General features: G+C 40.5%; 1 protein-coding gene across 2 annotated transcripts in view; it reads right to left on the bottom strand.

Moving 5' to 3' along the window:
* Positions 1 to 15,323, bottom strand: part of spon1b (spondin 1b) — a 129,585-nt gene that overhangs the window by 7,535 nt on the left and 106,727 nt on the right. For both annotated transcript variants that reach the window (XM_061772645.1, XM_061772644.1), the window contains 5 exons: positions 14,839 to 14,903; positions 13,025 to 13,226; positions 8,767 to 8,907; positions 8,365 to 8,440; positions 6,928 to 7,110 (listed from right to left, as the gene is read on the bottom strand). In XM_061772645.1, coding sequence (XP_061628629.1) covers positions 6,928 to 7,110; positions 8,365 to 8,440; positions 8,767 to 8,907; positions 13,025 to 13,226; positions 14,839 to 14,903 — 667 coding nt within the window. The remainder of the gene's footprint in view (positions 1 to 6,927; positions 7,111 to 8,364; positions 8,441 to 8,766; positions 8,908 to 13,024; positions 13,227 to 14,838; positions 14,904 to 15,323) is intronic.

Here is a 15,323-nt window from a genome sequence, read left to right on the forward strand (position 1 = left end):
TTTATTTGGTTTTCAAGATAGTTTTGGTTGGAAGTGCCTGAAATGTCCCTTTTCAAGCTATACATTAGCAATTGCATGGATGATGTCACCACCACTAAGTCCATCACTGTTCGTGCTAATCAGAAGTCATGGCTGTGGGTTGAGATCTCCAGACTACTGAAGGTCAGCAACACTGCTTTTAGATCTGGGGATGAGGAGGGGCTGAGGACAGCTAGGGCCAATCGTCACGTGGCATCAGGGAGGCCAAGAGGGATTACTCCAGTACCATTGCCCACTGCTTCAGTAACAGCAGTGACACTAGAAGTCTGTGGTGAGGTATTCAGACCATTATGGACTACAAATCCTTCACCAGAGAACTGTGACAGCTCCACCTCCCTGCTGAATGAGCTAAACAACTTCTTTGCTTGCTTTGAGGCACACAAGTCTCCACCCTCTCCTGGTGCTGACACTGACCCAAGACAGCGTGAGAAGATCCCTCGACAGGATCAACGCACGTAAAGCCCTGGACCCAGATAACATTCCTGGTTATGTTCTGAGGGACTGTGCAGCTGAACTCACAGATGTCTTCATGGACAGGCTGTTGTCCCTACGTGCTTCAAAGCTACCACCATCATCCAGAAGAAGTCGTCTCACTCCTGCTTCGATGACTACCGTCCGGTAGTGCTCACTCCCATCCTGATGAAGTGCTTCGAGCGGCTAGTCATCCACCACGTCAAGTCCTCACCCCCTTGGACCCCTTCCAGTTTGCATATCGGTCCAATCGGTCAACCGATGATGCCATCTCCACCGCCCTCCATTCTGCCCTCACACACCTGTCATATGTCAGAATGCTGTTCATAGACTTCAGCTCAGCATTCAATACCATCATCCCCCAACAACTGATTCACAAACTGGACCAGCTGGGGCTCAACACTTCGATGTACAACTGCCTGCTGTAATTTCTGACAGGGAGACCGCAGGCAGTACGGGTCAGCAGCGTTGACTCCCCTCCTCTTCACCCTGCTGACGTATGATTGCACACCAATACACAGCTCTTCATCCAATTTGGAGATGACAAGTGTGGTGGATCTCATCAGCAACGGGGACGAGACAGACTACAGGAGTGAGGTGAGCCGCCTGGCCGGGTGGTGCACAGAAAACAATCTCTCCCTGAACATGGAGAAAACCCAGCATGAACATCAACGCATCACCAAGTTCCTGGGAGTGCACGTCACTGAGGACCTCTCCCGGACCAGCAACATCTCATCACTGGCCAAGAAAGCTCACCAGCGTCTCTACTTCCTGCGCAAGCTGAGAAGAGTTAGAGCCCCAACCCCCATCATGTGCTTGTTCTACAGAGCGACCATAGAGAGCATCCTTACCAGCTGCATCACTGTGTGGTACGGACCCTGCACTGCATCCTGCCGCAAGACTCTCCATCGCATAGTCAGGGCAGCTGGGAAGATCATTGGAAACTCTCTTCCCTCCCTGCAGGACATTTATAGCACCCGCCTCACCCACAAAGCCTTCCACATAGCAGGGGATGTCACCATCTCACAGTCTCTTCAGTCTGCTGCCATCAGGGAGGAGACTGCGGAGTCTGTGGGCCAGGACCAGCTGACTTAGACAGTTTTATTCATTAGGCTGTCAGGAAGCTGAACTCTGCGCGCTCTGCCCCCTGTACCTCTCTTGTTCTCTGCCCACCTGAACTCTGAACCCACACGCACATGCACATGTACACACCTCCCCACACTGCCTTCTAATTTGTAAATGTCTTTATGTCCTTTGGTACGCAGATTTTGACTATGTTGCCATGTCTCCTAATCTTTGACATTTGCACATTTAATTTATAATTCTTATACTGTACATACCATAGTTTTATTCAGCTTCTTTATACTGATGTTTATTATTATACCATCTTTTGTAGCACCGTGGGCCCTTGAGGACCATAATTTCAATCCTCTGTAAAAGTACCTTGTAACTTGGCGTCCACTAGAAGCTTGGGGTGGTCAAGCATTCATTGAGACGCTGCGTCCTTTCACGCTACGTTTAGACTCGTGTCCCTCCTAAGAGTTTGATCGCAGGGTTATTTATACACACTGAATGCGCATTTGCTTCATTTGCGCCATATTGATATGCTCCTCCCACCGCCGTTCTCTTCAGCGGGCCGTTGGCGCGCTCCTGTCAACCAAACGGTGCATGCACAGCATAGGAGGAAGGGAGAAAGGACGAAGTGCATATAGTCCTCATTCGCCAAATCAGCGGACATAATTCAGTCATGTGACTCAGTGACAAGCAGAACAAACTCTCACTCTCAAACTAGTGGGCCCACTCCAAGCAAACCTTTCAGGAGTTTAGCATCTTGACAAGTGGGTGAATGGTCGCTAAGGACCTCAATGGAATGCATATATAGTTGTTTTTTTTGTTGGCCAACAGGAAAATGACACAGGCCACTCGCTGTACGTGCTGGCTTCCCAAACGCGGCCAGTTTAAGAGTGAAATGAAGAAAATGGAGAATTGACGGAGCTGTTTCGATTGTATATTCACTGGAGAATTTGTTCATTTTGAATAACATTTACAAAGAAAACACGTGTTCAAAGTCATCCTGACTGCTGGTGAGGCTAATGGAGGAGCTAGCTAGCCTAGCCCTATGGCCACACTGTAAGGAAATATCTCACTATCCCATCACAGGTCACCCACTGCTTTACGTATTTAAACAATATTACCAATACCAGCTGCTAAACTTGTCACCGGGAATAAAAAAGGCTTCGTCATCGGTAACTAATAACTGTATCAGAACACATTTCAAAAGTACCCCGCCCACACACACACACCAACAACAACAACAACCATCTTTGTTTTCATTTGGAGCTCAGTGGAATTTGGAGTAGATAATTGCACATGTCATATATAGCTTGTAAATCGTAGTTTGAGAAAATGTTTCTATTCCTGAGGCCTCACCTGGCTTGGAGGTAACTATTAATTTTATCAATGATTTATTTAGCTCTGTCTTTGGGCCACTGCTATATTTATTTATTTATTTTATTTTTTTAATTAAAAAATGATCAACAATACAAAAACTGTTCTTATGTTTTTAAGATTTACAGATGAAATTGCAATAAATTGGGTTAGATAAATTAAATTGAAGCTGCATGGATGGTTGACATTTGTAGGAAGGTGGTGATCCATTTTTGGAAAAGCATTACATTACATTTACAATTTTTAGCAAAACTTGTGTCTCCTATATGAGTTCAATTACTGTAGATGTAAATGGTCTGCATTCCTGAAGTGTCTTTGTAATTTGAATATAATTGATGTATAATCTATTGATGTTGATGTTTTAATTGTAAGTAAATGAAAATGTGTGCAGTAAGAGTGCAGTGTGCAGCTATCCTTGTAAAGTGGAACCTCGTTTTAACGGACCCAGATTTAACGGAAATCCACATTAACCACATGGCTAATTTACATGCACCGGGACGCATGCACACCACATGTAAATTAACCCTGTGTTTGTGCACTGGCTAGCTGCGCTCTTGAAAACGGCAGACCGTGGTTCAAATCCCGCTTGGAGGAAGTACGTTTGGATAAACTTGTCAAGTTTTTAAAAAAATATTTATTTAAAGTAATTTTGTACTGTATTGTGTCTTATGCCACAAAAAAAATACTCTATGGTTGTATTTAGGCCCCCGTCCATTAGTCTGTTAAATCAAGGTTCCACTGTACTGTATGTACTAATTGAGTCGATGCTGCCTCTCAATTCATTTCTTATTTAAAGATGCCACTGCAAAGGATGTGTCCCATGGTGTTTTCTTGAAAAAAAAACCCTCCTTGTTAAATAAGCTGCTGAGGGAAAAAAATAATCCATCCATCTTTTGTTATTCTGTCAAATAATTAAGGCACTACCAGCGTCACTGTCTAATTATGTGACATTCTCATCATGAGCAATCAACTTCTGGAATCAATCCCGTCACCTCCTTGACACATGTTCACAGAGAGGCCATCTGTAGCAACTGTTTTTTTCAAACTGTATTAGAATCCCTCAAAACAAATGTAGCCCCAATTAAATTTGAGGATCAAACAATTCAGCCAAGCTGTAATAAAATAATGAAGGTAGCAGCTTTGCTATTGCACTCCATTCCATTGGTTTGAACCAAAATAAGCCAAGAGTCACGGGCTGTCTACCTGTCAATACAAGATACAGTAAATAGCTAAGCTTTAGGAAACAAACCCATTGCAACTCTGACAGGATCAAACCAGACAAAAGTGTGGTTTCCTTGGATAATGATGCGCTAAAGTGAACAAGATCCTAATTTTATTAAATGAAAGTTTGTTTGGAAGAGCTGTAGAGGCACGGTTATGGGCTGAAATATGTGCCAGCAGGAACTGAGTTTGAATCGTTTACAGTATATTTGAATTTCTGCACTTGAATAATTGCATTCCAAAAGTGAATTTGAAAAACATAATTTGAATTTCTATTGTTTAATTTAAACCATTGCATTTAAAAACTGAATCTGAACAGTATAATTTGAAATTGAATTTATTAGTTTGGAACTGAAGTCCAATAAATTGGAAAATGAATGTAAGAATTTTTGATCCGCAATGAATATTCAAATGATATATTTTCACATTCGCTTTGATGATTTTAGATTCAGTTCGACAAATTCAATTTCAAATTAGCTGTGACAGACATCCAGGGACTGTAAGGAATAGCAATCAATCGGCGATACACAGATCTCGTCTTCGGGCAATCGGCACCTTCGTTTTTTTAATTATGTGGCATAGGGATTCTCCGGAAAGTCAAATCTTCTGACCAGCCGCAGTATTTTAACCTTTATACCTCCTTTCCTTAACCTTTGTGGAATGCATTATACGGTCAGAAAGGGAGAAAAAGGTGCTTCCTTTAGGAAAGGACATATCACACCGAAGTGACTTAAGGCGTCTTTATACTTGCGCTGACGTCACTGTGGCTGTCCCACGCATAGTTTGCCTCTATACTCGCAGTACTTTTGAAAATGTACTGCAGTTCACCTCCAAGTCGGGGGTGTCGCTACGACTGCTATTGGCTAGGACACCACAGGGTGGAGTTTCCTCTGCATTTTTTTTTTTTGCCGTTTTTACTTTCCTTTCCGTAACAAGGAACAAAGCAACAACAATGGTGACCGTGGAACAGTGTCTGCTAGGACAAATGGACCTAGATGACCAGATGATACGTTTAATTATGCTGCAACATTGATCGAGAAGGCGGCGGCGTAGATGGTATGTAGAACCAAGGGGCACGCCGAGTACGTCATCACAGCATGTGACTAAAACGGACCAATCACGAGAGATGATCTCCGCGCCGTTTGACGCACAGCAACAATTTTTGACGTGCGTGCATCAAGCTACACAGACGGGCCGCGCGGGGCAATTCGTGATGCAAGGTGGGCGATGTCGGCCGCGCGACCGCGGGAGTATAAAGAGGCCTTAAATCGTCTTTCCATTTTTTTCCGTAATCCAGGCATTGAACTCCATGCCTTAGGCTTTACTGACACCTAGGGGTAGAACAGCGCACACCACATCTCGATTGAGACGCCACTGTTTCAAATGAATTGAGGGGGTTTACATGAATGAATTGGAGTCCATCCCTTATGTGTCCGTTGTCCATTTTCTTTTGGATATTTTTTGGACTTTGATGTTTTCCACTACAGACAAATCTGTGAAAGTCAAAGGTTAGAGTGCTGAAATTTGGCCACACACTTTTGAACAAGTTAAACTTTTAAACCATGGCGCAATTCCCAAGTTATTAGAAATAGGAGATAAACATTGACTATACACTATTATCCCATTATAAATCACATTATTCAATACACTGTAAAGCTGATGTGTTATAAGGATTTTCCTAATAATGAATGAATCCAAGCATTGGGGTGTGTTTGGTGTGTATTTACACCCCTAAACAACTAAATGGAACATGAGACCAAACCATTATGTTTTTGCAAATCCAAGCTGCTTATCTCCTGCTAATGTCCCAAAAGAAAATGGACAAGGGATGCATAAGGGATGGACTACAATTCATTCATGTAAAACCGCCTCAAGTCATTTGAAACAGTGCTGTCTGTAGCGAGATGTGGTGTGTGCTGTTTCTACCCCTAGGTGTCAGTAAAGCCTAAGGCATGGAGTTCAATGCCTGGATATTGTTACGTTGGGGGGAACGGAAAGAAGACTTAGACACGTCGGTATGACATGTCCTTTCCTATGTTCGAAAGGAAGGACCTTTTTATCTCTTTCTGACCATATGATGCATTCCACAAAGGTTAAGGAAAGGTGGTGTAAAGGTTAAAATACTGGAGCTGGTTAGAAGATTTGACTTTCTAAAATGTGATAAAAAATGAAGGCGCTGATTGGCTGAAGACGAGATCTGTGTATCACCAATTGATTGCTATTCCTTACAGTCCCCAGATGTCTGTCACAGCTAATTTGAAATTGAATTGAATCTCAAATAATCAAACTGAATGTGAAAATATATAATTTGAATTTTCATTGCGGATAAAAAAAACTTCTCTTTCAAGTTTATTGGACTTTAGTTCCAAACTAATAAATTCAATTTCAAATTATACTATTCAGATTCAGTTTTTAAATGCAACGTTTCAAATTAAACAATACAAATTAAAATTATGTTTTTGCATGCAATTATTCAAGTGTAGAAATTCCAATTCAAATATAAATGTTTCAAATTCATTTCCTGCAGGCCCATGCAGGGTATCCAAACCTGGGAATTCACCAAATGTGTGACTTACATTACTACTCATGGTGAATACTTTGATCAAATAAAGTCTAAGTGAATTTCTATTTTCTGTACTAGTAATTAAATGGAAAACTTTGCAACTTAATGGGGTTAGATCAAGTTAAAAAAGCCTTAAGTAGTGTTAATGGTGAGGAGCGTGATGTGTGTGCGTCAAGAGTACTCACCCTGCATACTGCATCCAGGCCCCATGCAGGGCTGGAAATCTTGAGTGTGGGGACACGGAACACTGAGGTCTAGCTGGGCCTTAAGCATCCTCTGCCTCATCCTTCTTCCTTTTTCACATGATGCACTGCTGCACGCCGACCAGGGAGACCAACCAGAGTATATACAGGTCTCAGGTGTGTCATCTAGGACAGAAAATAAGGATACTGGCTTGGTGGAGGCCACAAAGAAAAAAACAAAAACAAATACAGTGACATTTGCGCAACTCTTTTTTAATCTCACCTTTGAAACATTGCAGCTCTAATCATGACATCACCTCAGATCAAACATTACAAGTAAACTGTATTGGTTTATTTGTTAGCACAATCCAACTAAGTGCTCGTGTACTTTTATGAATGCACATTTCAAACTTTCAATGATATAAAGGAAATGTCACAGGACTGAATGTGCATGGCAATGTGTCCGCTGCATGAGCACTGCATGGTTTGCCGACACTAATTGGCAAGTGCAATACGGCAGCTTGGTGATAAAGTGTTGCCGCCACAAGTTAAAGTACAATCGATGCTTATGCTGTCTTTATCGTTGCTTGCTTTTTGCTTCACACTCTGGTCTAGTAATATCTACTAGCCTCATCACAACAAATTGCAAAAAGTTATGAAGGCTCAACATTTTAGAAATTGACTTTTTCCTAATCGTTAATTACTTTTCCAGTACAAGCCTGTAAAATTTTATTGTTTTGTGTGTGTCATAATAGAAACATATACTGTACAAATCCAAAAACAATGAAATTGGACTCGCTGCCAAATTGTTGGGCAATGAACTGTACACCTTATCTGTGCCTATGTTCAGTCAAAGCAAACAAAACAAATGTAATCAATGAGTGCTTTTTTTTCAAATTTTACTGGATTAGATTATCTCACTTATCTTTATTACAGATTTTGTACTGATGATAAACATAGCATAGAGGGAAAAAAATACACTCTTTGGCATTAAACTCTGTTATGACTGACATTCTGTAGTATATTGTAGACTGGAGCAGTACTTTCAGTAGTGTTGGGGCAGTGAGCTACATTTTTTGAATTATGCATCGTGTTGACTATTTATTGTCCGGATAGTTTAGCAAGAAGCGCCTCGTCAATGTGGGGCACTAGGGCCCAGCCCCACTGGTGCTGACTCACATTGAAAAGGACAAAAGTGAATGAAATGAAAGAAAATGAAAAATAAGATCCTACTCTAAAAATATTACAAATCACATAGGGTGGGCTCATGAACAATAAGAAAGATATTGCTGAGGTAGGGCGTCAGATTCCAGTGCCCTAATCAATTCACATTAAACAGAGTTACCGTTAAACCCTCCACGCCAATGAATGGAAGCCGAGTCAACCAGTCTGTTAAGTCTCATCTCCTCTAATGTGTTGGAGTGTGTGTTGATACTTTACCATTCTCAGTCGCCTCCTGACCAATGTCTGCTACAATGTCATCAATGCTGTCTGGCACCACATTACACTGCTCACCCTGTGGCAAAACAAAAAGGTAAATTGGGATGACATACGAGTAAGACCTCCAAATATCCATCGCATATCCAAAGCCAAATGACATGACATTGATTTCAAATGGCGCATACAAATTAAAACAAGTGATTCTGTGTAAAGACGACTAATCTGATTGCATTATTCTCATGACTGTGTTTGCAAATAAAACATCTACTGTGACTTTGTAAGCACATGGCTGTTACAGGTCCTTCTGAACTATGACTTAGGTTTAGCAATATCCGCTGATTGGCTTGAATATAAGGGGGAAACAAAGGTAATTCTGTTAAAGTAATGACAGAGACGTTTTACCTTCCTGGCGATACGCTCCACCACTAGCCTGGCCACGGGCGTAATCGCCCCGCCCTCCGGGTCATAGAAAGGGCTCTGAGGGTGATCCAAACTAGTTAAAGGTCGAATTTTCTCCTGGTGAATAAGGGGCTTGTTTGGTGACTAAAAAGAAAAGCACAAAGGAAAGGTGGTCATCCATCATAAAAACCTGTTCGACAAAGGTTATTTTTGTCTACAATTGATGTGTCGAAATGAATCTGTTTGATAAGTGTAGCATATTCTCACGCTGGAAAGCAAAGCAACTAACTACTTGTGTAATGTTATAAATGACGGCTGGTGAAGGAGATAAAACAATAGAAATTTAAATGAAGGATTCAAAGAAAAGTCAGCCCTAATATACGTAAATATTTATTTATTTATTTATTACCAAGCTTGGGGAAAACCACTAGGTAGAACAAGTTACCTTATTTTATTGCTACAGCATCTTGTGTTGACATAGGAAGAGAACAAAGAAGTAGATTCAAAAGCTATTTGGAAAACAAATGCTGGATAAAGACTATTTTAAAATGGTGATTCAAAACATATATACCCAGTGTTGGCGATATCCAATGTTGTGTTGATCATACTATACAATAATCTATTTCTTGTATTTAATGCATAATACTGAAGATAAATTTCCTTCAGAAAAATCGCATGCTAAATCCCAATTGCAATCAAGAGTTTTATTCCCAAATTGTTCAGGCGTACATTTGATTAATGATGATTTAAAATTGTGCCCCAGATCTCGTTTGAAGTGCGACCCACAACCGTGATTCACAAAAATGATAAGGGACGCGAAAAGCTTTGTGAATATGTGTCCACTGACGCAAAACATTGCTTACCTATGTATGTGTGCAAGGCTCGAATTAGTTCGGATCGGTCTCGTATCACAGTTTCTGGGTCAAAATTCACATTTTGAGCAACAAAAATAAATTGAAAACCAAAACGGCAAATCAGGTTTATCGCGAAGACGTATGACGGCAGTGGCGTATATGACACAACGCGGTTATGTCACAGACGTGTGGACGCAAAGTGGAGTGTTCGACTGAGAAGCGCCAAGACAGCGGTTGCAAAATGCCACGCCGAATTGAGGAGAGAGAAAAAAAAAAACTAATGGCGAAAGCGTGGTCACATTTCATAGTGAAATGGAAGGCAAGCACCCTTTTGTTGTAACACGGACCTTTCTCTCCCCCGAGTATGATGCCGCGTCGCGGAACCGAGAGACGAAGGTGAAGCACAAATTGGTGCTTAAAGTTAGTCTACTTTACTAACATAACATTCGCACTGTGGGCTGCGGAGCGTCTCTTTTAATTATGAGTACCGTCGAATGTATGGGTTTTTCTTTTTTTTTTTACCGTGACAAGGACACGCAAGACGCAATCGTAACGGTACATAGTGTGCTTTTTGCTCAGTGTAGTCACTGTGTGACAAATGGCCAATTTAATGATCTGATAGTGGCAAAACCTTGAGTCAAGTGGGTGAAAAACGTGGCAAATGTGGCCAGAGACGAATAAGAGTAAAATGGATCATCCTCATGTACCCAAACGAAGGATGGTTTAGGTGAAGGGAGATGAAGGAAATATTTTTCTCTCTCAAGGTTTCATTTTAGTTTGAACAAATTGAACACTTCCAAAACTTGTAGTAGTAACAAGAATATTTGTCTTATTCCTAGTCAGCTGGTCTAAGCTCATAAATGGACGGCCAAGAACCTAATGTATTAATATGTCACAAAACGCCGAAATGCTAGCCGTTTAAGTGAAGATGCACAAAGGCTGTTAAATGGGAAGTTTCCACTGAGAACTCTTATTAAAAGTGCATATTATCTGTGAAACGCCATTATGAACCAAACCAAAGGCTTTGAACTAAACTCTAGAATGGTTCAGTTAAGATTTGTTAAATTAAACTATGTAAAATTGTTTGAGACTTCACTGTTGTGTCAAGATGCCAAACAGAAAAGGGGAAACTCAAACTTTATTTTTCTTAAGTTCAGCACTTTATTTGAACACGTATTTCTCTTTTTAGTTCCTTGCTCTTATTGTGAAATGCAGGCCTACTTTTACTTAGTAAATGAGAGAACATTACACAGTTGCGCTCATGTTTGCTGACCAGAGCAGAATTTGTAATATGTGTACATGTCTTTATTATGCTCTAACATCATTATATCAGTGGCATAAAAAAAACATTGATACTATCGTTTATCTTGAAAGTTTTTGGGAAAATATATTGTTCTAAAAATAATGGCTACAGTAGCAGGCCTAAACACATGATATATTGATAGAGAACAAAAGCAATGGATAAAAAAAATAATGTACAAACAGTATAAAAGATTAAAGAGTAACAACTGTATTAAAAATCTGCAGTATAGTGGAACCATGAAGCAAGAACCGCGATGTAGCGGAGGATTACTGTGTCTGTATTCCGTGATGATAAGTTTCAGGGACTCATTGTTCCAGGGCTGGGACTCTTTGTTTCCATGGCAGTTGCATCCCGAGACTCACATACTCTCAAGTGTAAAATGATCTACCGTAATTTCTCGTGTAGATTGCGCACCCATGTATCATACGCACCCCCAAAGTTGACCTCAAAATTCTGGAAAATCCTTCTACCTATGTATAATGCATTTTTACAATGCATGAATTTGCTTCTACTGATATGATCAAAACGAAGTGTCTGTATTTTGTTAGTTTTTAAAAATAATTATTCTGAAGTTAAACACTTTATTTGAACATGTAATACTTTCTTTTTATTCACGTGGTCGTATTTTGAAATTCACAGCCCTACTTTTATTTAGTAAATGAGTAAACACACCGTTGTGCTCATATGTTTGATTACCCAGGCAGAATTTGTAAGATACGTACAATTCTTTAAAGAAAACATGAAGGGCCAGGCCAAACACATTGAATTGTATTTGTAATGGGATTCAAATTAAACTGTCAAGCATTTCAGAAAAACATTATCATCAAACAAAACATAACCATAAAGAAACTAATGATGGTTGTTTTTCAGTCATTAGTCGTATTTAAAAAAAAAAAAAAAAAAAACTATTTCACAAATTCTGTCAGAGTATGTAAACTTATGAGGACAACTGTACATATATGCAGTCATACGTACCCCTGTCATATTGGAATGAAAGTATAGGCTACACTTTTCTCATAAACTCTAGGTGGCGGTGGCATATTGGATTAAAAGTGTACAGTTTTTTTCATACCCACTAGATGCCAGCATACATTTATAAAATGGGAAAGTTCCCCCCCCCCCCCCCCCCATTTTCCCCTATACCTATTTATAATGCGCACCATTAACTTTTGAAATTTTTGGGGTTAAAAGAATGCGCATTATACATGAGAAATTATGGTATGTGCCCACATACAAATAGGGCTCCATTACTTTGCAGAAAATGAAATCTTAAAAAGCAATTTAAATGTACATATTTGGAATGTCACCAAGTTGCTTAGAGATGCCGTAATGTTAATGGTAACGCAGAATGCCACTGTTTGACACACAAGCAACAGTCTAGGTTTCATGTGATAAATTCACAAATATCAACCTAGCCTGACGTATGGCTAATGTACACGCTCATAGCATTATGGACATGAACAAATGCAAATAAAGAGCAATGCTTAGCTTGACTATAGTACTGTAGTTAAAAAGAGCGCAGTAAAGCTTTTTGGGAAGCAGCAGGGTTTCTGCCAGCCCGAGTTACCATGTTGTTTCGGGTGTTAAAACAACTTTTGATCCATAACAGGTGGTACAGATAGAATGAGAACGGAAACATTGCAATGTTGGTGACATTACAATCACTTTATGAAGCAAATGGTAACAAACTCCAATAATCAAAAGTGCATTCTGAACACTCGTGGAAAAATAGAATACCTGCACCGTATGAAAGTATCACTTATTGACATTGAAATGCATAGACTGTATGTAACTTTTAAATTTATATAAATAATAAAATAAATAATTGTTCAGTACTTTGCGGATTTTGTCTGTTGCGGGGGTTCAACCTGTAAACCCCGCAATAAATGAAGGGTCAGGGTGTACACTAAACATAAGCGAATCAAACTATTAGAAACACTTCTGAATACGACCAACTGGCGATAAGATGACAAGAATACTCCACTGCAAACTACAAGTATTCATTTGGCTCCTGTGTGTTTTGGTACCACAACAGCAAGTTTCTAATAGTCACATTTGTACCAGTAAAGCAAAGGCAAGTAAAATTTTAATTAAATCAATTTACTTCATATGTGATACCGCCGTCAGTGCCGGCATCCCAGGGAATAAGATCTGTCACCAGCCGCTGGATCCAGCCACACTCCTTAGTACATAGGTCCTCCCCTGACAGCCCCACATTCCAGTCAGGACTGGGCCCGAGCATGGTCAAGAAGGACATCAGGTGGCGGGTTTGGTCGACAGAAAACTCAGCGGATGGAGCTGCTCGTCTGGTGAAGAATGAGGAGGAAATAAAAAAAAAAGAAAGAGACAGGACTAAATTTGGTACTTCCACCCATAATTTTTTTCAACTATTGATAAGAATTCTTGACAATTAAATTATGCCCAGCTGAACGTCGACCCTCACGAGGCCAAGTGACAATGACAATGGATTGATGCAATCATTGAATCACAATGAGAATTTATTTTAAAAATACAATTGTTGTGATAATATTGGCAGACTGGTTGCAAATTTATTGACCATTTTTTTACCTGTGATCATCAAAACAATTAATTAAGTGAATGCAGCTTCAGAAATACCTGAGGAGAGGAAGTAATCTATATTGTTGTGAGTTGCAATGTACAAATAATTGACAAAAAAATACGTGGGTAATTTATTATAGTTCATTAAGTTGTTTCAATATGGATGTCAAAACCTTTGGCGTCAAGGCATTGAATACAGTAAATAGAGTTAAATATGATGAAGCAAGTGTAAGAATGATGCATGATAGCTTAAAATGCTACACTGTATAGCAATGACAAAAAGACAAGCACGTGTATTAAAAAAATGTTTTTGTTAAGAACAAAAACTTGTTTTTAGATCCATCCCTCCATCCATCCATCCATCCATTTTCCGAGCTGCTTCTCCACACTAGGGTCGCGGGCGTGCTGGAGCCTATCCCAGCTATCCTCGGGCAGGAGGCGGGGTACACCCTGAACTTGTTACCAGCCAATCGCAGGGCACATACAAACAAACAACCATTCGCACTCACATTCACACTTACGGGCAATTTAGAGTTTTCAATTAATGTGCATGTTTTTGGGATGTGGGAGGAAACCGGAGTGCCCGGAGAAAACCCACGCAGGCATGGGGAGAACATGCAAACTCCACACAGGCGGGGCCGGGGATTGAACCCCGGTCCTCAGAACTGTGAGGCAGACGCTCTAAGCAGTCCCCCCAACGTGCCGCTTGTTTTTAGATATTCGGTTTTATTCCTGTAGGCTGTTTCCAAGGTGGTGGTTGGCATTTAAGAACCATGCCATGTCTTGACATGATAACTTGTAGTATCCATCCATTTTCCGAGCCGCTTCTCCTCACTAGGGTTGCGGGCGTGCTGGAGCCTATCCCAGCTATCATCGGGCAGGAGGCGGGGTACATCCTGAATTGGTTACCAGCCAATCGAAGGGCACATACAAATAAACAACCATTCACACTCACATTCACACCTACGGGCAATTTAGAGTTTTCAATTAATGTGCATGTTTTTGGGATGTGGGAGGAAACCGGAGTGCCCGGAGAAAACCCACGCAGGCACGGGGAGAACATGCAAACTCCACACAGGCAGGGCCGGGGATTGAACCCCGGTCCTCAGAACTGTGAGGCTGACACTCTAACCAGTCGTCCACCGTGCCACAACTTGTAGTATACTGTACTCATTTTTCAAGACTGCCACTGACTGGAGTTAATCACACTACCAATGAATCTTACTCAAACAGTGTTTTTCCATCCATCAGTTTAATATCCCACTTCTGCTAATTTCCTGATAATTTATACAGTAATTCCAATTAACTCATAGGTGCCTTTCCCCACTCGTGAAAGTGACACAATGCAATGCTACTTACAGGTTGAGCGGGTGCCACGCTGGCCACTGAGCTTTGGTCTTAATGACAGTCAGAACTTCATCGCCCTAACCAGAAAGAACAAAAAAGAAGCAATTGAATTCAATGACAGAAACAATGCCAAACTCATTCCACATTCCATTGGTTTAAGTGTCGAGAAAAAGTTATTGTAATTGGATTGTGTTGAATATGCTCCATTATAATATCTATCGATAATTCCAGTGATGAACTTCACCGTGCAAGACACAGCACCCTGAAAGCAGAAATAATCTGCTGTTCTGACAAACTCCACAGCAGATGAGATAAAATCATGTCTCCAATTGAGCCAAAAAGTGGTAGGAGAAGAATAATCATTTAAATGATGCGTGATTAGAACTGAATTATACAGTACAATGAGACTGAAAACAAAAGTGTGTGATATTAGCTGGTTGAACTGTTTAAGCATGTTTAAGAGTCACTATCCATCTTGTCATTGGACGAGCTTAGGG

The sequence above is a fragment of the Phyllopteryx taeniolatus genome, chromosome 5, assembly GCF_024500385.1.
Source record: "Phyllopteryx taeniolatus isolate TA_2022b chromosome 5, UOR_Ptae_1.2, whole genome shotgun sequence".
NCBI classification, from domain to species: Eukaryota; Metazoa; Chordata; class Actinopteri; order Syngnathiformes; family Syngnathidae; genus Phyllopteryx; species Phyllopteryx taeniolatus.